The sequence below is a fragment of the Anomaloglossus baeobatrachus genome, chromosome 1 (genome assembly GCF_048569485.1).
Source record: "Anomaloglossus baeobatrachus isolate aAnoBae1 chromosome 1, aAnoBae1.hap1, whole genome shotgun sequence".
Lineage (NCBI taxonomy): Eukaryota > Metazoa > Chordata > Amphibia > Anura > Aromobatidae > Anomaloglossus > Anomaloglossus baeobatrachus.
Window position 1 is genome coordinate 141,690,311 of NC_134353.1, and position 27,872 is coordinate 141,718,182.

The 27,872-nt window shown below is 45.6% G+C and overlaps 1 protein-coding gene across 1 annotated transcript in view; it reads left to right on the forward strand.

The window, feature by feature from the left end:
- PDGFRL (platelet derived growth factor receptor like) overlaps positions 1-27,872 on the forward strand; it is a 324,941-nt gene that overhangs the window by 66,473 nt on the left and 230,596 nt on the right. Inside the window, exon 2 of the mRNA XM_075334434.1 lies at positions 25,212-25,503. Within this exon, the coding sequence (XP_075190549.1) occupies positions 25,212-25,503 (292 nt within the window). The remainder of the gene's footprint in view (positions 1-25,211; positions 25,504-27,872) is intronic.

Genomic DNA, 27,872 nt, shown 5'->3' on the forward strand with positions numbered 1-27,872 from the left:
ACTCTACAGGGCCAATGTCCCCAATCTCAGACAACCTAGCATTTTTACTGGGATCTTCCTCTAACTGATTTTTGGGAAGAACTAAATTCCATCCTCTTTATTTTATCTACGTCCTAACGAAAACATCCCTAAAACCATTAAGCGAATTGTTTCAAGATACCCGATTCCTCCAAGAGCCAATTACGATTATGTACAACTGCAACACTTTTATTCCATAATAAAGAAGAATTTCCAGCTCCACTGAGAGCTTACAGGATTCGAAAAATTGTGTCTGGCACCGTCGCTGATCATTCTGTCTCATTGGTCTATGGTTACTAAGTGGCTGGAGCATCTGAAGTTAAACCACCATTCTGCTCTGTGTTGGAAAAGAGTTTGGAAAAACATTTAATGACCAACAATGGACTAAATGGTTCCAACTGGCTCATAAGAGTCCTATAGTAGCCAAGGCTCAAGAAATCTCTTTTAAGATTATTTCCAGATGGTACCATGTTCCAGAGCTACTGCACAAGTGGTACACCATGGTGTCAGATAGATGTTGGAGCTTTGGGGTTGGAGAGGGGACGATGACACATATATGGTACATTAATAAAAACCTTCTGCTCTCGGGTGGTTCTACTCACTAAAAAGATAATAGGCTTAAGTATCCCAAATACTCCTGAAGCTCTTTTGCTCTTTATTCTGCCTGCAAGTGTCAACTATTATAAAGGATCGCTAATAAGCTATCTTATACAGACAGCTAAAAATGTCATTCTGTGACATTGGAAAAGTAAGTCCCCCCCACCTTGGAGGAATGGTTTTCCAAAATTTCCCTCTCGAATAGGATGGAATACTTAATCGCGATATCCCCCGCCAAAGTAGATAAATATTGCGCCACATGGAGAGACTGGATTGAGTTTCATTAAACAGATGTCTATTGCTCCACCACAAACTGATATACATTGCCCTCTTCTCTGGAATGAACCCTAGATTTATTAATTCTGTTCCATAGTGGTCCGTTCATCCTGTAGTGACAAAATATTCTAAAAATGGTTAAATGTTATATACCATCATAATATTGTCGATGGAACACGCTGTCTGACATTTCTCCTTATTCCCTAGTGTTTTGTTATCCCACAATATTCTCCAGTGGTTAACACTATATCCCATATCCCCTTACTCCCTTGCTCTGCATTGTTTTATTTGATGCATTGCAAAAATCCTTTAATAAGAATTGAATTGGAAAATATATATATATATATATATATATATATATATATATATATATATATATATATATATATACAGTGCCTACAAGTAGTATTCAACCCCCTGCAGATTTAGCAGGTTTACACATTCGGAATTAACGTGGAATTATGACATTTGGACTGTAGATCAGCCTGGAAGTGTGAAATGCACTGCAGCAAAAAATAATGTTATTTCTTTTTTTATTTTTTTTTTTTTAAATTGTGAAAAGTTTATTCAGAGGGTCATTTATTATTCAACCCCTCAAACCACCAGAATTCTGTTTGGTTCCCCTAAAGTTTTAAGAAGTATTTCAGGCACAAAGAACAATGAGCTTCACATGTTTGGATTAATTATCTCTTTTTCCAGCCTTTTCTGACTAATTAAGACCCTTCCCAAACTTGTGAACAGCACTCAAACTTGGTCAACATGGGAAAGACAAAGGAGCATTCCAAGGCCATCAGAGACAAGATCGTGGAGGGTCACAAGGCTGGCAAAGGGTACAAAACCCTTTCCAAGGAGTTGGGCCTACCTGTCTCCACTGTTGGGAGCATCATCCGGAAGTGGAAGGCTTATGGAACTACTGTTAGCCTTCCACGGCCTGGACAGCCTTTGAAAGTTTCCACCCGTGCCGAGGCCAGGCTTGTCCGAAGAGTCAAGGCTAACCCAAGGACAACAAGGAAGGAGCTCCGGGAAGATCTCATGGCAGTGGGGACATTGGTTTCAGTCAATACCATAAGTAACGTACTCCACCGCAATGGTCTCCGTTCCAGACGAGCCCATAAGGTACCTTTACTTTCAAAGCGTCATGTCAAGGCTCGTCTACAGTTTGCTCATGATCACTTGGAGGACTCTGAGACAGACTGGTTCAAGGTTCTCTGGTCTGATGAGACCAAGATCGAGATCTTTGGTGCCAACCACACACGTGACGTTTGGAGACTGGATGGCACTGCATACGACCCCAAGAATACCATCCCTACAGTCAAGCATGGTGGTGGCAGCATCATGCTGTGGGGCTGTTTCTCAGCCAAGGGGCCTGGCCATCTGGTCCGCATCCATGGGAAGATGGATAGCACGGCCTACCTGGAGATTTTGGCCAAGAACCTGCGCTCCTCCATCAAGGATCTTAAGATGGGTCGTCATTTCATCTTCCAACAAGACAACGACCCAAAGTACACAGCCAAGAAAACCAAGGCCTGGTTCAAGAGGGAAAAAATCAAGGTGTTGCAGTGGCCTAGTCAGTCTCCTGATCTTAACCCAATTGAAAACATGTGGAAGGAGCTCAAGATTAAAGTCCACATGAGACACCCAAAGAACCTAGATAACTTGGAGAAGATCTGCATGGAGGAGTGGGCCAAAATAACTCCAGAGACCTGTGCCAGCCTTATCATGTCTTATAAAAGACGATTATTAGCTGTAATTGCAAACAAGGGTTATTCCACAAAATATTAAACCTAGGGGTTGAATAATAATTGACCCACACTTTTATGTTGAAAATTTATTAAAATTTAACTGAGCAACATAACTTGTTGGTTTGTAAGATTTATGCATCTGTTAATAAATTCTGCTCTTGTTTGAAGTTTGCAGGCTCTAACTTATTTGCATCTTATCAAACCTGCTAAATCTGCAGGGGGTTGAATACTACTTGTAGGCACTGTATATATATATATATATATATATATATATATATATATATATATATATATAGTTTTTTATGTCGGGATGCAGACCAGAAGGATTTGGATTCCGGGAAGCACTGGGCTGACTTTTCATTGGGGATCTGTAGTCTGCATTGAAGGGGGTCTTCTATGCTGTGGGAGAGAATTCTAGCAGGGTTGGCGAAGTACGGTATGTAAACCTGTGACGAGGGGGTAGGAAAAGACAGAAAACAAAAAGTAGTTAGATTAGAATGGGACCAGATTTTATTAGAGGCTGGATAATTGGACAGTTGGGGGAACGATTAGTGCGAATAGTGAAGAAAATTGCTCACACAATGGAAGGAAACCTAAAATGTATTTTCACAAATGGCAGGGGTTTACTGGAGGAACACATTGATGTAGTTGGTGCTCCTGAGACTTGGTTGAACTCTTCACATGATTGTGCTGTAAATCTTGGTTTTATGCGCTTTCAGAAAGACAAAGCAAACAGGAAAGGAGTTGGAGTATGTCTTCATGTTAGGAGTGGTATGAAAGTGAGTGTGACAGAGGCAATCCGAGAGGAAGATTATGGGGGAAATTGAAACCTTGTGAGTGGAATTACATAGAAAGGAAAACAAACACTAAAAAATGTAGACATTGGTGTAATCTATACTGTAATCACCGAATAACTGGAAGGTCACTTGTATATTAGGATAGGACAGGCTGTGTAGACTGGTGCTGTAGTGAAGATTTTAACTACCCAGATATTGACTGGGTAAATGGTTATGCTTCAACTGCAATGGTTGAAAAAAATCCTTACCTTGTTGTAGGAGAATTTTATGAACTAGTTCGTGGAAGACAAGTGAAGAGGCAATGTGCAGTCAGATCTGATCATTTCTAGCAATGCAATCCTTGATGGAAATGTCACTGTTTACAAAAACCTTGACAGCAGTGTCCACAATATGATTTCATTTTGAATACATTGTAAAAAAATATACTCAAGCGTGGCGGGTAAACTCTTAGGGCCTGTTACTTCAAAGGTTGGTGAGGACAAGGCCATGCAATTATTCATTACTAGAAGGTGGCCCGATTCTACGCATCGGGTATTCTAGAATTTACGTATTGTGTAGTTCATGTATGATTTTTGTTATATATATATAGATGTTGTTGTGTGTAGTTACTAAGTGTTTGTGTAGGGCACTGTACATGTTCTGGGTGTTGTCTGGGTCTGACGGGGGGTGAGAGCGGTGTTGTATGTGTGTTGCGTGTGTTGCGTTGTTTGTGGAGCGCTGTGTGTCTGTCGCGTTGTGTGTGTGTGTGTTGCACGGTTTGTGTGTGTGTGGTGTGTTTTGGGGGGAGGTATGTTTTGTGCAATGTGTGTGTTGTGCGGTGTGTGCGTATATTTGTGTGTGCCGCGGTGTTTGTGTGTTGAGTGTTGTGTGTGTGCAGCGTTGTCTGTGTGTGTGGGTGTCTGTGTAGGGCAGTTGTTTGTGGTTCCCAGTGTGTGTGTGTGGTGTGTTGTGCAGTGCGCACGCGTGTGTGTGTGTGTGTGTGTTGGGGGAGGTGTGCACTTCCCATCGTGCCCCATCCCCCATGCAGCGCACTCCCCATCGTGCTCCATCCCCCATGCAGCGCACTCCCCATCGTGCTCCATCCCCTATGCTGCGCACCCCCATCGTGCTCCATCTCCCATGCTGCGCACTCCCAAACGTGCTCCATCCGCCATGCTGCGCACTCCCAACCGTGCTCCATCCACCATGCTGTGCACTCCCAAACGTGCTCTATCCGCCATGCTGCGCACTCCCAAACGTGCTCCATCTGCCATACTCCGCACTCCCCATCGTGCTCCATCCCCCATGCAGCGCACCCCCCCCAGCTCCATCTCCCATGCTGCGCAAACGTGGTCCATCCGCCATGCTGCGCACTCCCAAACGTGCTCCATCCGCCATACTCCGCACTCCCCATCGTGCTGCATCCCCCATGCTGCGGACTGCCAAACGTGCTCCATCCGCCATGCTGCGCACTCCCAAACGTGCTCCATCCGCCATGCTGCGCACTCCCAAACGTGATCCATCCGCCATGCTGCGCACTCCCAAACGTGGTCCATCCACCATGCTGCGCACTCCCAAACGTGCTCCATCCGCCATGCTGCGCACTCCCAAACGTGATTCATCCGCCATGCTGCGCACTCCCAAACGTGCTCCATCCGCCATGCTGCGCACTCCCAAACGTGCTCCATCCCCCATGCTGCGCACCCCCCATCGTGCTCCATCCCCCATGCTGCACCAGCATCAGCCTCTCTACCCGCAGCATCAGCCTCTCTGCCCGCAGCATCAGCCTCTCTCCTCCCAGCATCAGCCTCTCTACCCGCAGCATCAGCCTCTCTCCTCCCAGCATCAGCCTCTCTGTCCCCAGCATCAGCCTCTCTCATCCCAGCATCAGCCTCTCTCCTCCCAGCATCAGCCTTTTCTGTCCCCAGTATCAGCCTCTCTCCTCCCAGCATCAGCCTTTTCTGTCCCTAGCATCAGCCTCTCTCCTCCCAGCATCAGCCTCTCTCCTCCCAGCATCAGCCTCTCTCCTCCTAGCATCACCCTCTCTCCTCCCAGCCTACCCCAGCCTCAGCCTCCCCCAGCATCAGCCTCTCTCCTCCCAGCATCAGCCTCTCTCCTCCCAGCCTACCCCAGCCTCAGCCTCCCCCAGCATCAGCCTCTCTTCTCTCAGCCTCCCCATCCCAGCCTTCCCCAGCATCAGCCTCTCTCCTCCCAGCCTACCCCAGCCTCAGCCTCCCCCAGCATCAGCCTCTCTTCTCTCAGCCTCCCCATCCCAGCCTTCCCCAGGATCAGCCTCTCTCCTCCCAGCCTCCTCCAGCACGCCGTGCTCCTCTGCCGACACTCACAGATCCGATCGCATACACTCACACACACCCCCGATCGCATACACTCATACACACCCGATCGCATATACTCACGCACACACACATTGACGATATCGCACATACGCGCTCACACTCACAACATCCGGAGATACCACATGCTTCTGGCCATGTGATCCTCCGGCAGGTCCTGGAAGCTCACAGCACAGTATCGCCGCCGAGAAGCAAGCGATATCCCAGGATGTTGTGAGTGTGTGGATGCGATGTGATGTGTGTGTGAGGTGTGTGTGAGAGTGAGTGTGATCTGATGTGTGCGTGTGTGTATGTTCCGCCGCTGCAGGACCTTGATGCGCTGGTAACTATGCTACCATGGTTGCCAGCGTATCTCGTCCCCCGCCCACACCCGCATACGCCGGCCAGCCCCAGCAATGCGAGGGTATGTGTCGGCTGGTTTGGCGGCGTACGCTGATGTGGGCTCCCGGGGGTACAGTACTCACCTGGGAGTCGTGACCGTGTCGGTTCGGGGAATGCGTGGGGGGGGGGCGGGGCCAGAGCTAGCGTGCATTGCGTGAGGGGGCGGGGCGTGGACGAGTTGCCAATGCCTGCAGGGTGCCGGGGCGAGAGGCCAATCTGTGGGGGGGCGGAGCCTGGGCGAGCGGCCGGCCAATCCGTGTGGGGGCGCAGCCTGGGCGAGCGGCCAATCCGAGCGGGGAGGCGGGGCCATGGCGAGCCCAGCGGCCAATCAGCTTTGTGTCAACGTAAGGACACAATTTTGGAGCAAGACAGACAGACAGACAGACAGACAGACAGATAGACAGACAGACAGACAGACAGACAGAATAAGGCAATTATATATATAGACTAGAAGGGGGCCTGATTCTAACGCATCGGGTATTCTAGAATTTATGTATTGTGTGTGTAGTTAATGTATGATTTTTGTTATATATATATATATATATATATATAGATGTTGTTGTGTGTAGTTACCAAGTGTTTGTGTAGGGCGCTGTAAATGTTCTGGGTGTTGTCTGGGTGTGGGGGTGTGTGACAGCGGTGTTGTATGTGTGTTGTGTTGTGTGTGTTGCGTTGTTTGTGGAGCGCTGTGTGTCTGCAGCGTTCTGTGTGTGTGGTGCTGTGTGTGTTGTGCGGTTTGTGTGGGTGTGGAGTGCGTGTGTGTTTTGGGGGGAGGTATGTTTTGTGCAGTGTGTGTGTTGCGCGGTATGTGCGTATATTTATGTATGCAGCGGTGTTTGTGTGTTGGGTGTTGTGTATGTGTGCGGCGTTGTCTGTGTGTGTGGGTGTCTGTGTAGGGCGGTGTTTGTGGTTCCCAGTGTGTGTGTGGTGTGTTGTGCGGTGCGCGTGTGGCGGTGTGTGTGTGTTTTGGGGGGAGGTGTGCATCCCCATCGTGCTCCATCCCCCATGCTGCGCACCCCTCATCGTGCTTCTTCCCCCATGCTGCGCATCCCCATGTGCTCCATCCCCCATGCTGCGAACCCCCCATTGTGCTCCATCCCCCATGCTGCGCACCCCCCATTGTGCTCCATCCCTCATGCTGCTCACCCCCCATCGTGCTCCATCCCCCATGCTGCGCACCCCCCATCGTGCTTCATCCCCCATGCTGCGCATCCCTCATCGTGCTCCATCCCCCATGCTGCGCACCCCCCCATCGTGCTTCATCCCCCATGCTGCGCACCCCCCATCGTGCTCCATCCCCCATGCTGCGCACCCCCCCATCGTGCTTCATCCCCCATGCTGCGCACCCCCATCGTGCTCCATCCGACATGCTGCGCACCCCCATCGTGCTCCATCCCCCATGCTGCGCACCCCCCATCGTGCTCCATCCCCCATGCTGCACACCCCCCATCGTGCTCCATCCTCCATGCTGCACACCCCCCATTGTGCTCCATCCTCCATGCTGCGCACCCCCCATCATGCTCCATCCCCCATGCTGTGCACCCCTCATCGTGCTCCATCCCCCATGCTGCGTACCCCTCATCGTGCTCCATCCCCCATGCTGCGCACCTCCCATTGTGCTCCATCCCCCATGCTGCGCACCCCCCATCGTGCTCCATCCAACATGCTGCGCACCCCCCATCGTGCTCCAGCCCCCATGCTGCACACCCCCCATCGTGCTCCATCCTCCATGCTGCATACCCCCTATTGTGCTCCATCCTCCATGCTGCGCACCCCCCATCGTGCTCCATCCCCCATGCTGCGCACCCCCCATCGTGCTCCATCTCCCATGCTGCACACCCCCCATCGTGCTCCATCCTCCATGCTGCGCACCCCCCATCGTGCTACATCTCCCATGCTGTGCACCCCCCATCGTGCTCCATCCTCCATGCTGCACACCCCCCATCGTGCTCCATCCTCCATGCTGCACACCCCCCATCGTGCTCCATCCCCATGCTGGGGCCGCCGGGGGCGGTCCAAGCATGGCAACGTGTGCCGGGGGCGGGGCTGAGCGGGCGAGGCGTCAGCGTATGCCGGCTCCCTGCACATGTGTACCGGGAGCCGGTGTACGCTGGTAACCATGATACACATCGGGTAACTAAGGTAAGCGCTTCCTATAGTTACGCGATGTGTACCGTCACGATCCCAGCATCGCAAGGTTATGTCCACCGGGGGCGGGGCCGAGTGTGCCAACATGTGGTGGGGGCGAGCGGGCGAGGCGTCAGCGTATGCCGGCTCCCTGCATATGTGTACCGGGAGCCGGTGTACGCTGGAGCGGGCGATGCGTGCAGAGGGCCGGGGCGAGCGGCTAATCCATGCGGGGGGCGGGGCCAGGCCGAGGCGAGCGGCCAATCCGTGGGGGTGCGGGGCCAGGCCGAGCCCAGCGGCCAATCCGACAGTTGTCACTGTAACGACACTGTCACGGTGACACAATGTCACGGTGACACAATTTTGGAGCAAGACAGACAGACAGACAGAATAAGGCAATTATATATATAGATTTCTTAAAGGGGATTTCCCTGCTTGGACAACCACGGCTCATTCCCCTTATTCGCACCTGTAAAATTAAAAAAGTTTATACTCAACTCCACTGCGGCCGCGGATCCAGTGATGTCTGAAGTCGTATTCACAGGGCCCACATGACATTGTTATGAACCGCAAGCACCGCGACCAATTAGTGCCCGTCGTCTCCCCACCTTTGGACATTTGAGCTGGACATGAGCACTGTGCTGAATTCCTGTTCAAATTGCTGAAGGCAGGGTGAAGGAAGCTGGCACTGATTGGTCATGGGGCCTGCGTATGCCACGTGGTCCCTGGGAACGCGACTTCAGACATAGTTGGATTACGTTAGCCCAGCATGGGAACTTTGCTTAAAAATAAACTGGTGAATGAGGGACAGTCATTTCTGTGCATTTCTCTCATTTTATGTTTTTCAGGTTTCCGTTTGTGGACTATGTTGAATTTCCTGCACTACATCGGATCTGCCAGTTTTTTTTTTACAAATATATTGGTGAACTAGGGAAAGAGTCTGGGAGTGGTTTTTTAGAATAAAGTATTTGTGGGTTTTTATTTCTTTTTACTTACTAGGTTAGTAATGGGGGTTTCTGATTGACAAGTCTTCATTAAAAAACTCTATGGCTTCATGGCAGCTGTATTTTTGGACAATTTACAGTTGACATCATCTTCAAATACCATTAGACCAATTTCCAACGCACCAGGGTAATTGTGAAGAGCCAAGGTGAAGCGCCAGAATTGGAGCATCTAATGTGAATTGCCACTTCTGGGGTAGCTGGGGGCTGGTAATTTTGGGCTTGGTAGGGCCCAATAACAATGGACTTTCCCAGCCTGATAATATAAGCCTGCAGCTATCTGCTTTACCTTTGCTGATTTCATAAAATTGGGGACGACTCCATGTAGGTTTTTTATTTATTTATGCAAATAATCAAGCCTAAATAACTGTGGAATAAAGTAAACATGAAAGGCACTAAAGGGTGCAAGACTATAAAATGTAGGGGTTGTGACATTATAGGATACCTATCTTTTCTATCTTATATCCATATCTCTATATTAGCTTTATTATTCCTTTGTGATGTGTGCGTACAAATCGTACAACATACGGATGGTTCGTGTGTCGTCCATTTTTTTTCTCGCAGCCATTGATGACTTGCCTTGGCGAGTCTTGTCCGATATACAGCATGCTGTGATTTTTTTTCTTGGCCCGATTATAGCTAAGTAAAAATTTGCAGATAATCACTGCCTCATTGAATAACATTGGTGCGAGTACAATGCAATTTATACGCAGATGTGAGCGAACCCTTTTACAATGTAGGATTTCTCTATTACTATACATTGTCCAATCACATACTGTGTACTGCGTTGCCAACAGTCCAGAAATTACAGGACAGTCCGTAAAAATAGAGCACTTTTTTTTTTTACCTTGTCTGTGAAATAAAATGTAAGGGTATGTGCGCACGTTACTTTTTACCTGCTTTTTACCTGCTTTTTTGCTGCTTTTTCTTCTGCGCTGTTTAATGCCAAAATGGATGTGTTCTTCTATTCAAGCAAAGTCTATGGGAATTTGGGTTTCTTGTTCACACTATGTTGTTCAAAATGCTGCCTTTTTGTGGCAGAACTTTGGTCAAAAACTCAGCTTTTCAAAGAAGCAACATGTCAATTGTTTTTGCCATTTGGGTTTTGCACTGCAAAGCTGAGTTTTTGACCAAAGTTCTGCCACAAAAAGGCAGCATTTTGAACAACATAGTGTGAACAAGAAACCCAAATTCCCATAGACTTTGCTTGAATAGAAGAACACATCCATTTTGGCATTAAACAGCGCAGAAGAAAAAGCAGCAAAAAAGCAGGTAAAAAGCAGGTAAAAAGCAATGTGCGCACATACCCTAAGGCGTCCATGTTTTTTTTTAAAGCTGAAAACACATGGATTATTTTAACTGTAATTATCATCATTTTACAGTTTACAGTGAATGCAGCTGATGTCTTCATATTAAAATTATGGACTGTGGAGTGTGGACATGTATCAATTATCATAATGATTTATTATGGTTTTCCAAGATGTTCATAAAAAATATTGTCTGTCCCTGATTTTTTTGGATAAGCTGTCCAGAAAAAAATAAAACGTCAAGTTGAAATTTCTTACTGTATATGGTCGGGGCATTCAGCTACAGAAGTATTGCCCATAGCTCAGCTGTGAGATTATTGACACTACTCTACAGTAAATGTGTTTTCTATTTCCCCCCGTCTCTGGCATTTGAGTTGCCAAACATTACTTATAACTCGGGCCCGGAATAGTGAATTCATCATACACAGAGTACTGCATCCAGAAAGTAAATTGCACATTTCTTTCCTAAGGTTGAATTTTCAAGTGTTTTCTCACTTACTGTGTGTGTTCACTTTAAGTATAGTAAGCACCCACATGTTGCGTGAAAAATGCCTAAAATCTGCCCTAGCAATTGCCTTACATATTGTCACAAGGAGATTTTTGCAGGCATTGCCAACTGGCATGGCGGCATCAGGATCTGTGTAAACTACAGATTCTGACACTCTGACTGCTAAATTCTCTGATGTCTGTGATCAGTAAAGGGAGATTTGGGTGTCAGCTCATAGACTTGTGGTTCATAGGCAGGCTAGCAAGAGTTAATCTCTGTGGAGCTGCTTGTTAATCTGCTTTGATCACATGCTGTGAGGGAGTCACATTTGCTCCCCTCCTTTATATTCTGGCTGGACTATTCCATTAATGCCAGCTATAGTTTACCTATACTGGTCTGGTAAATTGTGATCCAGATCTACTGGTGGTTCTTAAGCATTATTGCTGTGTGCCTTCCTGCTCCTGTTTTTCTCCTTAGTATTTTACTGTTTGTTCATGTGATGTGTGTCTGAGTATCAGTTTTCCCCTGTCTGTATTATTCTGTGTTGCCATCACACTCCTGCCCCTTCCATTCAAACAGGGCATTTTAGAGCAGAGCAGCTATCAGCAAATTATCATTTGTCCTATGGATACTTAATTAATTTTAAACTTGATAAAAGCCCATTAATTACTTTTTTTTGGTCACAACTTACATGATCGGTGAAGGTCCAGTCCAAGACCAAAGACTCTTGCCTGATCTTTGCCTTAGGCGCCCTTCACACGTCTGTGAAAATCACTCATGTGTTTCACGAACGTGTCAAAGGTGCGTTTTCCCTTCCATGTGCCAAGTTTATGGCACTACGTGTGTTCTCGTGTACGTAATAACACACGGAAAACGCAAAACCCCGCCTTACCTGATTCTTCCGGAGCTGTCTGTGATGCTGAATGACAGTGTCCTGCACAGGCCACACTCCGCTGACGCTGCTTCCGGCCCCCAGTAAAGAAGATGCGTTGTTCAAATTCACTGGGTTTTGCATGCAGGTGACAGCCGCGGCAGAGACTGCAGGACTCGTGGAGGTATGTGTTTTTTTTATTTTTTAAATGACACGTGTGTTTCTCCGGCGCGTGTCACGTGGACCCGCATCCACACTATATCCGTGTGGTACGTGTGCGGGCCCGTGCTGCTGGAGAAACACAGACATGCATCCGTGTGGAGCACACGGGCTCACGTGTGCTCCACACGGAGGCACGGGCCAATGGTTGCACACGTGCGTGCACATAAACCCATTGATTTTAATGGGTTTACATGTGCCCGTGTCTCCGGTACATGCGGGCACGGACCTAGCACGTACTGGAGGCACGTGCGTGTGAAGGGGGCCTTAGAGACACCCTCAGCACTACTAAGGTATATAGTAGGGGGTTGTAAGTAGGGATGAGAGTACCAAGGATGTTCGAATTCGCTAGGTTAAGCTGGACTTTAGTTAAAAGTTCAGTTCAGTAACCGGACTTCCCACGGACTTGACTCCGAATCCCATATAAGTCAATGGGAACCCGAAGTTTGGTGCTGTAAAATTGTTGCAAAATTGTTGTAAAGTCTAGGGGGCTACAAAAGGTAGTAAAATGGAGGTAAGAGCAAGACAATTACCCTGCACATAAATTAAAAAAAAAATGAAGTGGGGTCCCCCTATTTTTGATAACCAGCCAAGGTAAAGCAGACAGCTGCGGGTCTGCTACCCTTAGCTGTCTGCTTCACCTTAACAGGTTGACAAAAATAGGGGGGACCCCAAGCTGTTTTTTTCCAAATTATTATTTATTCTGCAAGTTTGGTGTAATCCAATGGTGTAATGTCCCATGGCGTCCATTGAATCCTAAGGAGCCTCCTTCTGAGAATGCTCTTAGAACAAAGCTCCATAGGTCACTCGTGATTAGAGTCAGGTACAGAATTTTGTGCCAGTGACTAAAAGGACAGGATTCAAAGGACGTTGTGGGACATTACACCATTGAATTACATTGGAACTTCGACGATTTCTTGTAATTAATAAATTGGTGAGCAAGGTGAGCAAGGTAGGGTGGGGGAGACTTTATTCATTATTACTAACCCCTGGGCTTGATGCCAGCTGTCAATTCACAGCTGGCATCAACTCGAAAAATATTATCCTGATTTCCAACACACCCGAGCAATCCGGAATAATGAACAAAGTGCCAGAATTAGGCTATGTGCGCACGTTGCGTCGGAATACCTGCAGTTTATTCTGCACGTTTTCCTTCCCTTGGTTTTTGACCAAATGGCTTTTGACCATTTTTTAGCGCTAAAAACGCATGCGTTTTTACCGCGTTTTTAGTGCGTTTTTAGCGCCTTTTACCTGCGTTTTCACCTGCGTTTCTGCAGATGCGTTTTTGAGATCAAGACACTGAGAAATAAAGTTGAATTAGTCAAAAAGAATGAAAAAAGAGAAAAAAAGTATAAAATTAACTTTTAATAAAACTATATGGGAAATTATCATTTTTAATGAGAAAATAGTGGTTATGCACATTTTATCAGAAAAATAGGTGAATTTTCTAATTTTTTAACATTTAAATTTTCGGTTATTGTGTGTGTGTAAAGGAACATTAGAACCCATTAAATTTTGTCCAGAAAAGCATGCGTTTTTGGAGCCAAAAACGCAGTGGAAAAGCAGGTAAAAAGCATGAAAAACGCAGGAATTGTGATTTTGGTTGCGTTTTGCCATTTCTCATTGACTCCAATGTTAAGGAAACGCTGCAGAAATGGCAAAAACAACTGACATGCTGCTTCTTTTTAAGCATGGTTTTTGACCACAAATATGCAAATTAAACGCTGCAGAAAAAAAAGCAAAGTGCAGACAGGATTTCTGCTTTTCCCATAGACTTTGCTGGAAAACAAAAACGCATGCGTTTTAGCGCAAAAACGCTGCTGCTAAAAACGCTGCAGAAACGCGGAAAAAAACGCAATGTGCGAACATAGCCTTAGCGCATCTAATGGATGTGTCACTTCTGGGGTGGCTGTGCTCTGCTATTTTTAGGCTGGGAGGGGACAAATAACCATGGCCCTTCCCACCCTGATAATACCAGCCCACAGCTGTCTGCTTACCTTAACTAATTATTAAAAATAGGGGAAACCCCACCTATTTTTTTTATTATTATTTATTTTGTCCCCAGCATCTTCCCCATGCCGAAAGCTTGTTGTTTGGCTGTGCCTCAGCATTTCAACAAGCTTTAGGATATGTTCACACAGGCATTTTTGGTAAGTTTTTGCTGCGTTTTTTAGCTGCAGATTTGCCTTGGTTTTATGCAAATCCATACTAATAAAAAGCTGCTTTTACAGTACCAGCAAAGACAATGAGATTTCCGAAATCCCATGCAGCACACACACACACACACACACACAAACAAATGCAGATTTTTTTCCTGACTGTTTTGTCAAATACCTGAGTTTTTGCTGCAGATTTCACAGAATGAGCATGTCAATTTTTTGCAGCGTTTTTGCAACATTTTTTGATTGACACAACCCATTATGTAGAAAAAACGCACCAAAAACGCACATGACTCAAATGAGATTTCCTGCGACAAGATCAGGTTTTGGTCAGGAAAAAAACTTACCAAAAAAGCCTTGTGTGAACATAGCATTATTCAGCATCCAAACAGCATCTGAACTTGGACACAGACTTCCGGAAGATTTCTGTGTTCGAGTTTGAGCCCTGGACACCAGGTGTCCGGTACAAACTCTAACCATTCCGATCGGGTTTGCTCAGCCTAAGCGGTAAGTGTGAGACATTCCATTTAAAGACTTCCTTACCTAACTTATTTTCCACAAATTAAATTACTACGGTGGTAAAAGATGAAACAGCATTTAATAAATCATGGCAGCCTGTCTTTTCTTTGCCCCCCAGCCCATGGCTCATTTGACCTCAAAAAGACTGTCAAGTCTTATCATTTAACATCTCAACTTGCATAAAATATCAGTTTTTGAAGATAAGCTTAGGTGCAAAACCTAAGGTTTAATTTACATGTAGATCAGGGGTGGGGAACCTTTTTCTGTCGGGGCCATTTGGAAATTTCTACCATCATTCCGGGGCCGCACAAAATTATTAACTTGAAAATGACCCTGCTATGTTTGGTCAAACAATTAATTAACTCACTCCTACTGTGGTGGCTGCTGTGATATTAGGCAAAATTGATTATGTTGCTTCTCACAACTGCTTTTCCAAGTTTGTGTTGGCTGGGACTGCTGTATATACATCACATAGGAGATCCTGAGGGCATATACAGTGTGTTGCGAAAGTAATCGGCCCCCTTGAAATTTTTAACCTTTTCCCACATTTCAGGCTTCAAACATAAAGATAAAAATTTAAATTTTATGGTGAAGAATCAACAAGTGGGACACAATTGTGAAGTTGAACGAAATGTAGTGCTTATTTTAAACTTTTATAAAAAATAATAAACTGAACATTGGGTGTGCAATATTATTCAGCCCCTTTATGTTAATACTTTGTAGCACCACCTTTTGCTGTGATTACAGCTGCAAGTCGCTTGGGGTATGTCTCTATCAGTTTTGCACATCGAGAGACTGAAATTCTTGTCCATTCTTCCTTTGCAAATAGCTCGAGCTGAGTGAGGTTGGATGAAGAGCGTTTGTGAACAGCAGTTTTCAGCTCTTTCCACAGATTCTCGACTGGATTCAGATCTGGACTGTGACTTGGGAATTCTAACATTTGGATACGTTTATTTTGAACAATTCCATTGTAGATATTGCTTTATATTTGGGATCATTGTCTTGTTGAAAGACAAATCTCTGTCCCAGTCTCAGGTCTTTTGCAGACTCCAACAGGTTTTCTTCAAGAATGGTCCTGTATTTGGCTCCATCCATCTTCCCATCAATTTTAACCATCTTCCCTGTCCCTGCTGAAGAAAAGCAGGCCCAAACCATGATGCTGCCACCACCATGTTTATCAGTGGGGATGGTGTGCTCACGGTGATGAGCAGTGGCGTAACTAGAGTTTGATGGGCCCCGGTGCAAAGTTCAGACCTGGGCCCCCCCTCCACATACACCGACACTTGGGGATAGGATAATGATGCTGACACTTGGCTCTTACCCACAGCACCCAGATTTCCCATGATCCCTCTATCAGCACCCAGCTTTCCTATGTTCTGATATCCATCTTGTCCTCGGCACCCAGCTTCCCCATGCTCTGCTATACATCTTTCCCTCAGCACCCAGCTTTCCCATATCAGAGCATGGGAAAGCTGGGTGCTGAGAGAAGATGTAAAGCAAAGCATGGGAAAGCTGGTGCTGAGGGAAAGAGACTTTTTCCCTCAGCACAAAACGTTCCCATCCCCTGATTGTATCTTTGTCCCTCCTTGTACATAGTTCTCCAAATTCAATAATGGCCCCCACATAGCCTTCCAAATAGTATAAAGGGTCCCACATAACCCTTCATATATTAGAATACACTTCCATAGTCCTCCATGTATTATAATGCACCCCCATAATCCTCCATGTATAAAGTAGCCCTTCAATTATTATCATGATTTTCTCATAGTTCTCCATGTATTATAATTCACCCCATAGTTCTCCATATATTGTAATTCACCCCATAGTTCTCCATATATTATAATTCACCCCATAGTTCTCCATATATTATAATTCACCCCATAGTTCTCCATATATATAATTCACCCTATAGCTCTCCATGTATTATAATTCACCCCATAGTTCTCCATATATTATAATTCACCCCATAGTACTCCATATATTATAATTCACCCCATAGTTCTCCATATATTATAATTCACCCCATAGTTCTCCATATATTATAATTCACCCCATAGTTCTCCATATATTATAATGCAGCCCTATAGTCCTTCATGTATAAAGTAGCCCTCATAGCCCTCCAATTATTATAATGAATTGCTCATAGTTCTCCATATATTATAATTCACCCCATAGTTCTCCATATATATAATTCACCCTATAGTTCTCCATGTATTATAATTCACCCCATAGTTCTCATATATTATAATTCACCCCATAGTTCTCCATATATTATAATTCACCCCATAGTTCTCCATATATTATAATTCACCCCATAGTTCTCCATATATTATAATGCAGCCCTATAGTCCTCCATGTATAAAGTAGCCCTCATAGCCCTCCAATTATTATAATGAATTGCTCATAGTTCTCCATATATTATAATTCACCCCATAGTACTCCATATATTATACTGCACCATAGTCCCCAATGTTTTATAATGCACCCCCATAGTACATGTATAAGGTAGGCTCCATAGTCCTCCATATATTATAATGTAGCCCCCATAGTCCTATATGTATTATAACGCCACCCCATAAAACTTCATATTGTATTATGAAGCCCGATACTCCTCCATGCATAATGCACCCCTATATTCCATGTATAAGGTGTCCTTAATTTTGTATTATGCAGCCCCCCCAGACCTCCATATATAATAATGCAGCCAGCCTCCCAAGTCCTCCATCTATAATAATACAGCCAGCCTCCCCAGTCCTCCCTGTATAATAATGCAGCTAGCCTCTCCAGGCCTCCATGTATAATGTATCAGCCAGCCTCTCCAGGCCTCTATAGATAACAATGCACCCAGCCTCCCCAGGCCTCCATGAATTTATAATATAGCAGCCAGCCTCTCCAGACCTTCATCTATAATAATGCAGCCAGCCTCCCCAGTCCTCCATGTATAATAATGCAGCTAGCCTCCCCAGGCCTCCATGTATAATAATGCAGCTAGCCTCCCCAGGCCTCCATGTATAATAATGCAGCCAGTCCTCCATGTATAATAATGCAGCCAGCCTCCCCAGACCTCCATGTATAAAAATGTAGCCAGCCTCCCCAGACCTCCATCTATAGTAATGCAGCCAGCCTCGCCAGTTCTCCATGTATAATAATGCATCCAGCTTCCCCAGGCCTCCATGTATAGTAATACAGCCAGCCTCCCCAGGCCTCCATGTATAGTAATTCAGCCAGCCTCCCCAGGCCTCCATGTATGATATAGCAGCCAGCCTCTCCAGGCCCCCATGTATAATGTAGCAGCCAGCCTCTCCAGGCCGCCTCCAGGTATAATATAGCAGCCAGCCTCTCCAGGCCTCCATGTTTAATATAGCAGCCAGCCTCTCCAGGTCTTCATGTATAATGCAGCCTCCCCAGGCCTCCATGTATAATGCAGCCTCTCCAGGCCTCCATGTAAAATAATGCAGCCTCCCCAGACCTCCATGTATAATGCAGCCTCTCCAGGCCTCCATGTATAATAATGCAGCCTCCCCAGACCTCCATGTATAATGCAGCCTCTCCAGGCCTCCATGTATAATAATGCAGCCTCCCCAGACCTCCATGTATAATGCAGTCTCTCCAGGCCTCCATGTATAATAATGCAGCCTCCCCAGACCTCCATGTATAATGCAGCCTCTCCAGGCCTCCATGTATAATGCAGCCTCTCCAGGCCTCCATGTATAATGCAGCCTCTCCAGGCCTCCATGTATAATAATGCAGCCTCCCCAGACCTGCATGTACAATGCAACCTTCCCAAGCCTCTGGCCACCGTGTACTCACTAATTTATGATAAAAAAAAAACAAGTACTCACCCTCGCTCTTCCTTCCACTGCTGCTCAGTCTTCACGTCTCCTCGTTCCACTGCTGCTGCCCTCACCTCTCTCCTCGTTCCCCAGCCACTGCTCTGTCCTCACCGCTTTCCTCTTCCACCGCTGCTCGTCCTCCCCTCTTCTCGTTCTCCCGGTGCTGCGGTCGGCGTCCTCCTGTCCTGGGCTCTGTGCACTCAGCACAGCAGTCGCACGAAAGTGACGTCACCGCGCAGGCACAGGGGGAGAATGATGCATAGCGCGGCATCATTACTGTGCGCGGGGAGCCGCCGCAGCCACTGACACCAGGCAGGGGGCCCCGGTGCTGCCGCTGACACCAGGCAGGGGGGCCCGGTGTCGGTGGCGGCACCGGGTCATATAGCGGCCGCGTGGTGTGTGACAGATCAGCGCAGCTCCTCTCTCACTGACAGGAGCTGGCTGCTAATCTGCCTGGCGGCCGCCGGGCCACTGACCTCCTGGGCCCAGTCGCAATGGCGACCGCTGCGACCGCGGTAGTTACGCCCCTGGTGATGAGCTGTGTTGCTTTTACGCCAAACATATCGTTTGGCATTATGCCCAAAAGGTTTGATTTTGGTTTCATCTGACCAGAGCACCTTCTTCCACATGTTTGGTGTGTCTCCCAGGTGGCTTGTGGCAAACTTTAAGCAACACTTTTTATTGATATCTTTGAGAAATGGCTTTCTTCTTGCCACTCTTCCATAAAGGCCAGATTTGTGCAGTGTACGACTGATTGTTGTCCTATGGACACACTCTCCCACCTCAGCTGTAGATCTCTGTAGTTCATCCAGAGTGATCATGGGCCTCTTGGCTGCATTTCTGATCAGTCTTCTCCTTGTTTGAGATGAAATTTTTGAGGGTCGGCCGGGTCTTGGTAGATTTTAAGTGGTATGATACTCCTTCCATTTCAATATGATCGCTTGCACAGTGCTTCTTGGGATTTTTAAAGTTGTGGAAATCTTATATTAACCAAATCCGGCTTTAATCTTCTCCACAACAATATCATGGGCCTGCCTATTGTGTTCCTTGGTCTTTATGATGCTCTCTGTGCTTTAAACAGAACACTGAGACTATCACAGAGCAGGTGCATTTATACGGAGACTAGATTACACACAGGTGGATTATATTTATCTTCATAAATCATTTAGGACAACATTGGATCATTCAGAGATCCTCAATGAACTTCTGGAGTGAGCTTGCTGCACTGAAAGTAAAGGGGCTGAATAATATTGCACGCCCCAATTTTCAGTTTATTATTTTTTATAAAAGTTTAAAATAAGCAATAAATTTCATTCAACTTCACAATTGTGCCCCACTTGTTGTTGATTCATCACCATAACATTAAAATATTTATCTTTATGTTTGAAGCCTGAAATGTGGGAAAAGGTTGAAAAATTCAAGGGGGCCGAATACTTTTGCAAGGCACTCTACATAACAGGAGATGCTAGGGGCATATACATCATAGGAGAGGAAGGACTATATACATCACAGGAGGGGCTGGGGCATATAAATCATAGGAGAGGATGGGGGCATATAGATCATAGGAAAGGCTGGGGGCATATACATCACAGGAGAGGCTGGCAGCATATTCATCACAGGAGATGAATATGCATTTCACACTGTCCCACATAAAAGACTGCTAAGTAAAATGAGAAAGCTTGGGCTCGGGGAAAAAGTGTGTAGATGGATAGGTAGCTGGCTTAGTGGTAGAAAACAAAGAGTGGTTATTAATGGCGCATGCTCAGATTGGGCCAGGGTTACTAGTGGGGTGCCACAGGGGTCTGTATTGGGCCCCCTACTATTTAATATATTTATTAATGATCTGGTGGATGGTTTACAGAGTAAAATATCAGTATTTGGAGATGATACAAAACTATGTAAGGCCTCCGCCACACATCCATGAAAACCACGTCCGTGTAAAACGGGTTGTTTTTCGGGTCCGTTTTCCGTTTTTTAGGTCCGTTTTTATGGTATGTGTGGCCTGCGTGTGTATCCCGTATGCTAGCCGTATGTGCGTGTGGAATGTCCGTGTGTGCGTGAGTGAAATAACTGACGTGTGTGTGTTGTCCGTGTGAAATGTACGTGTGTGATGCAAAATGTCGTTACTACATGTCGGAAGACAGAGTAGCGGGATGAGAATGAACTCGGGTGAACTTCACCCGACTTCATTGTCATGCTGCGGCTCTGTCTTTGTGCCGTGTACTGATTAGCGGTCACCTGTGAAGGATTCACCGGTGACCGCTAATCCCCCGAGTGACTGAAGTGTCCCCCCCTCTCTCATACTCACCGTTCCCCGATCACCGGCGCTGCACGGCGTTCACACTGCTCCGGCGGCTTTTTCTAATTTGAAAAAGCCGGCCGCTCATTAAACAATCTCGTATTCCCTGCTTTCTCTCCCCACCGGCGCCTGTGATTGGTTGCAGTCACACACGCCCACCACGCTGAGTGACAGCTGTCTCACTGCACCCAATCACAGCAGCCGGTGGGCGTGTCTATACTGTGCAGTGAAATAAATAAATAAATAATTAAAAAAAAACGGCGTGCGGTCCCCCCATTTTAATACCAGCCAGATAAAGCCATACGGCTGAAGGCTGGTATTCTCAGGATGGGGAGCTCCACGTTATGGGGAGCCCCCCACCCTAACAATATCAGTCAGCAGCCGCCCAGAATTGCCGCATACATTATATGCGACAGTTCTGGGGCTGTACCCGGCTCTTCCCGATTTACCCTGGTGCGTTGGCAAATCGGGGTAATAAGGAGTTATTGGCAGCCCATAGCTGCCAATAAGTCCTAGATTAATCATGTCAGGCGTCTCCACGAGATACCTTCCATGATTAATCTGTAAGTGACAGTAAAAAAACACACACACACCCGAAAAATCCTTTATTATAAATAAAAAACACAAACAAATTCCCTCATTACCAATTTATTAACCCCGACAAACCCTCCATGTCCGACGTAATCCACGGACCTCCAGCGTCGCATCCAGCTCTGCTGCATGCAGGTGACAGGAGCAGCAGAAGACACCGCCGCTCCGGTTACCTCCACGCAGCTAATGAGATGAGTAGCGCGATCAGCTGCTGTCACTGAGGTTACCCGCGGCCACCGCTGGATCCAGCGGTGGCCGTGAGTTACCTGACTGACTCTAGAAAAGAGAAGACTTAGGGGAGACCTAATAAATATGTACAAATATATCAGAGGGCCATATAGAGATCTCTCCCATGATCTGTTTGTACCAAGGACTATGACAAGAACAAGGGGGCATTCTCTTCGATTGGAGGAAAGAAAATTCCTACATCAGCATAGAAGAGGGTTCTTCACGGTAAGAGCAGTGAGGCTCTGGAACTCTCTTCCTGAGGAAGTGGTGATGGCCAACTCACTGAATGAATTTAAGAGAGGAATGGATGCTTTTCTTGATAGCAAAAGTATAGAAGGTTATAAATAGCATAATCTTACAGGTAGATAGAAGAGCAACCAAGATTATTAGAGGAATGGGTGGGCTGCAATACCAAGACAGGTTATTAAACTTGGGGTTATTTAGTTTGGAAAAACAAAGGCTTAGGGGGGATCTAATCACAATGTATAAACATATGAGGGGACAGTACAGAGACCTTTCCAAAGATCTCTTTACACCTAGGCCTGCGACTGGAACACAGGAGCATCCGCTACGTCTCGAGGAAAGAAGGTTTAATCATAACCACAGACGAGGATTCTTTACTGTACGAGCAGTGAGACTATGGAACTCTCTGCCGCATGGTGTTGTAATGAGTGATTCACTACTAACATTTAAGCAGAGCCTGGACGCCTTTCTTGAAAAATGTAATATTAGCAGTTATGTATATTAGATTTTATGACAGGGTGTTGATCCAGGGAACTAGTCTGATTGCTGTATGTGGAGTCAGGAAGGAATTTTTTTCCGCATTGGAGCTTATTTGACACATTGGGGTTTTTTTGCCTTCCTCTGGATCAACATGTTAGGCTACGGGTTGAACTAGATGGACTAAGGGCGGCTTTGCACGTTGCGATATTGCACGTGCGATGTCGATGGGGTCAAATCGAAAGTGACGCACATCCGGCGTCGCAGTCGATATCGCAACGTGTAAAACCTTTTTGATACGATGAACGAGCGCAAAAGCGTCGTTATCGTATCATCGCTGCAGCCTCCGACATTTCCATAATGCCGGTGCAGCGACAGGTACAATGTTGTTCCTCGCTCCTGCGGCAGCACTCATCGCTGTGTGTGAAGCCGCAGGAGCGAGGAACTTCACCTTACCTGCTGCCGGCAGCAATGAGAAGGACGGAGGTGGGCGGGATGTTTACATCCTGCTCATCTCCGCCCCTCCGCTTCAATTGGCCGCCTGCCGTGTGACGTCACTGTGACGCCGCACGACCCGCCCCCTAAGGAAGGAGGCAGGTCGCCGGCCAGAGGGACGTCGCACGGCAGGTATGTGCGTGTAAAGCTGCCGTAGCGATAATAATCGATACGGCAGCTTTCACTAGATATCACACGTGCGACGGGGGCGGGACTATCGCTGCAGCATCGGTAACACATTGTTACCGATGTCGCAACGTGCAAAGCCCGCCTTAGAGTCTCCCTTCAACCTTAAAACTATGAAACTATGATATGCTGAGGCATGTACATCACAGGGAAGGGCTTGCCGGAAAATACATCAGTGAGGAGGCTGGAGGCATAGACATCACAGGAGAGGTTGAAAGCATATACATCACTGGGGAGGGCTGGGAGGAGTAGACATCACTAGGGAAATGGGGGCATAGACATGGCTGTAGGGCACATACATCAATAGGGTGCACAGACATAACTAGGGAGACAGGAATCACTGGGGAGGACATACATCACTGCTTTAATAATAAATAGGAGCTGGAAAGAGAAATTGCACAAAATAGGGTCTTATCCAATTAAAATTAAAGGAGAAACAACTCAGAGAGGCTCAGCTTGTGCAGTTGTGCAAGTCACAACCACCATAAAATGTCTGAAAGCTGCTGCAGAACCCATGTGGAGATACAAACAATGGATGGAAGAAAAGGGTTAATCTCCTGGGCTGCCAAATCAGTCCAGATGATGTAGATAAAATATGAGAATTATTAACAAATTTGTATTTTTTTTCTGCAACATGTTATTTGATCTTTGTTATCCCTTTTTTTCTCATTCAATTGTAAACACCCTCCCCCTCGTTTATTAGACTATATATATCTATCTATATATATATATATATATATATATATATATATATATATATATACACATATATACACACATATATACTTCCCATATGTACATTTGTACTATGTAGATAAAATTTGATTTAATGGTCAACACGTTTCAAAGCCCTCAGAGGCTTCCTCATCAGGACAATCATACAGGTAAGCAGTATAAAGGTATATATATATATATATATATATATACCTTTATACTGCTTATCTGTATGATTGTCCTGATGAGGAAGCCTCTGAGGGCTTTGAAACGCGTTGACCATTAAATCATATTTTATCTACATAATCTGCACTGGTTTGACGGCACAGGAGATTAACCCTTTTCTTCCTTCCATGGTTTGTACATCTCTGCTTGGCACAGACATCACTTGGGACACAGAAATCACTGGGGGGTATATGCATCACTGGAGGCAAAGACATCACTGGTGTATATGTATCACTGGGAGCACAGACATCACTGTGAAGCACATACATCACTGTGGAGAACATACATTACTGTGGGGCACATACATCACTGTGGGGTACATACATCACTGTGGGGCACATGCATCACTGTGGGGCTCATAGATCACTGTGGGGCTCATACATCACTGGAGGGAACATACATCACTGGGAGGCACATACATCACTGGGAGGCACATATCAATGGGGGCACAGACATAGCTGGGGAGTATATAAATTGCTGGAGGGCCTGGGTCGCATAATATGAGGGGACCCTACGTCAATTTTTTTGAATTTCTTTATTTTAGTGTACGATAAAGACCCGCCCACCAGATTCTGTGATTGGAAGCATCACACACGCTGTCACTCAGCGTGGGGGCGTGTCTGACTGCAACCAATCACAGACACCGGTGGGCAGGGGAAGCAGTGCATATGCAATGAAAGTAATCAGCAGCCCTAAAAGGGAATGAGCCACCATGGGAGCATACAGCCACGCCAGTGACTCGAGTATGAAACGCTTGCTCATACCCCTTTGCACCGGCTTTGCACCGGCTTCTGGTCCCTATAGACTTATATGGGGACTGGCGTCAGGCCATATACCAGGGATCAATTGCCCCGTTGACCCCGGGTATTTGTGAGTTTTCCCATCACTAGTGAAAAACGCAAAAAGAATTGACATACTGCAGTTTTGTGGTTACCACAAAACTGCAGCACAAAAAAAAAGCAATGTATGCAGCTCAACTAAAATCTCATAGACTTTGCTGGGGAAGAAATGCATGTAGTGTTGTATTAATTAACAGTTTCTGTGTTAATGAGAAACCTCTTTAATGTTTCTGGGTTTCTTTCCTAGTTTTTGGCCAACCAGCTGGTAAAGGGAAACGTCCAAAAGAGCCTGCAGAAAATAAAATTAAACCTGCAATAAAGAAGCTAAAACCAAAAATTACAAAGCTGAAGGAATCCACAGAGCCCATCTCAAAGGCGCAGTCTATTATGACACAAGTAATGGACAAGGGTCGGTATCAGAAGCCCCCGGCTATGCTCACCCTATCAGCAAGTCACAGCATGGAGCTGAGATGTAAAGGGGAGAAGATAACCTGGAACTACCCAAAATACTTGGACACCTTCAAGGACTCTAGACTCAGGTACATGCCCATAGTGGTATAAAAACATGTTTGTATTCTCTTAAATTTTTTTGGCAAATTGATCTTAAGACAAGAAAAATTCTTCTACGGAATTAATCCCTTATACACTCCTTGACAGAAGTTCTGTAGCTTATCGATGTTATGTAAATAAAAGCTTATAACCTGACTTTAAATTCATCCTTTGGTTTCATAAATTACTTTTTTGAAAGCTGAAACCCTCCCAAATTTGGTTTAGGTTATGAAAATAAAGTTGCTGCAAAGCTGAAATATTGATCATATAATGAACACAAAAAGGTCAGATTTTGGCAAGACAAAAGTTGTCGCCTTGTCATATAATGCAACCAAGCCTAGTTTACATCCTCACCTGTGCTCACTAAATGATTGGTAAATTAGTGGGTGTGTTTAAAAAGAAACCCAGCACCCCAGATCTTCAGTTGAACTGCAACTTGACCTCTGACAACATGCAAAAATTCACCCTGAGACCAAAACGTTGATTATCAAGAGGCTGAAGACCAGATCCACTGCAGAGGTGGCTGGCACCTTTAATGTGTCTCGGCGTCAAGTACAAAGAATTAAAAAAAGATTTGAAGAGACTGGAGATATTTTTGACAAGCCCAGGTCCAGCAGACCCCGCAAAGACAATTGCTCAGGAGGAATGTTTGTTGGTTAGAAAAGGCAAAGCCAGCCCCTCTTCCACTGCAGCAGAGCTCCAAAAGGCCTGGTCACCTCAAGTCCCTGTGTCAACTAGAACAGTTTGTAGGATTATGTCTCGAAATGGCCTCCATGGTCGAATCAGTGCCTAGAAGCCAGCACTAAACAAAAGGCAATTAAAAAAAGTGTGGCATTTGCCAAGTCCCACAGCCTGCTAAACAGATGGACGCTGGAAAAGTGGCAGAAGGTGGATTTCTCTGATGAATCTTCAGTTGAATTACACCACAGCCGCCACAAATACTTCAGGAGACCTACTGGAGCCCGTATGGATCCAGAACACAGTTAAGTTTGGTGGTGGAAAGATCATGATCTGGGGTTACATTCAGTATGGGGGTGTGCGAAACATTTGCAAGGTGGAAGGCAATAGCAATAGCCTAAAATATCAAGAAGTATTAGCTACCTTTTACATTCCCAATCATAAAAGGGGTCAAATTCTGCAGCAGGTTGGTGCTCCATCTCATATATCCTTCTCTACAACAAATACAACAAAGTTCCTCCTGGCAAAGAAGATCAAGGTGCTCAAGGACTGTCCAGTCCAGTCACCAGACATGAACATCATTGAGCATGTTTGGGGTAGGCTGAAAGAGGAAGCTTATGGAGAATAGATGAAGCCGGTCTTTTTAAGCGCTAGTAATAGATCTATTAACTCAGGTTATCTTTGTGAATAAATTATGCTTTATTTGTGACAGTCTAAGTCAGATAAAATAAAGCTCTTGTTAACACTATGCGTTTCAGCAGGATTATACTGCTGAGGAAAGCAGTATAATCCTGCTGAAACGCATAGTGTTAACAAGAGCTTTATTTTATCTGACTTAGACTGTCACAAATAAAGCATAATTTATTCACAAAGATAACCTGAGTTAATAGATCTATTACTAGCGCTTAAAAAGACCGGCTTCATCTATTCTCCATATACTTTCACTCCCTTATGGGATTCCGGTTCTAAAGCTGCTGATAGTAAAAGATCTAATCATTCCAAATACCTTGAGGGAAGACAAACGGCCGCAATCAGTTCCAGGATCTCATGAGTCTGTGAACCTAGGAACCAGGAGCAATCATCTCCCCAGGATACTCAGCCTAACATCGGATAACACCAGCCGAGACAACCCCTTATCCTCTAGAGGATTTACATGATCATCACCGAGGTTGTGCGAGGGCGCACAACCTAATCAGGTGAGAAGTTTTCATTATACTATAATTAAATTGTGCCACGGGTGCTTCTCATAGCGCTATCTTTATTTCTAGTGACTGAAAGAGGAAGCTTGGAAGACAAATCCAAAGAAACTAGATGAACTCTGGGAGGCATGTAAGACTGCATTATTTGCTATTCCTGATTAAATTCTATGAATCATTGTTGAACTGCATGGATGCAGTCCTTCAAGCTCATGGAAGTCGCACAAAATATTAAATATGGCTCTAACAGCACCACAACTTCATTCACCAATGTTATGCAACATATCTTTGTATTAGAAGTTAATTACTTGTTTGAATTTCACATTATTTTTTGTGGGCGACAAAACTTTTGTCTTGCCAAACTCTGACCTTTCTGTGTTCATTAAATCAATATTTCAGCTTTGCAACAACTTTATTTTCATAACCTAAACCAAATTTGGGAGGGTTTCAGCTTTCCAAAGAGTAATTTATGAAACCAATGGATG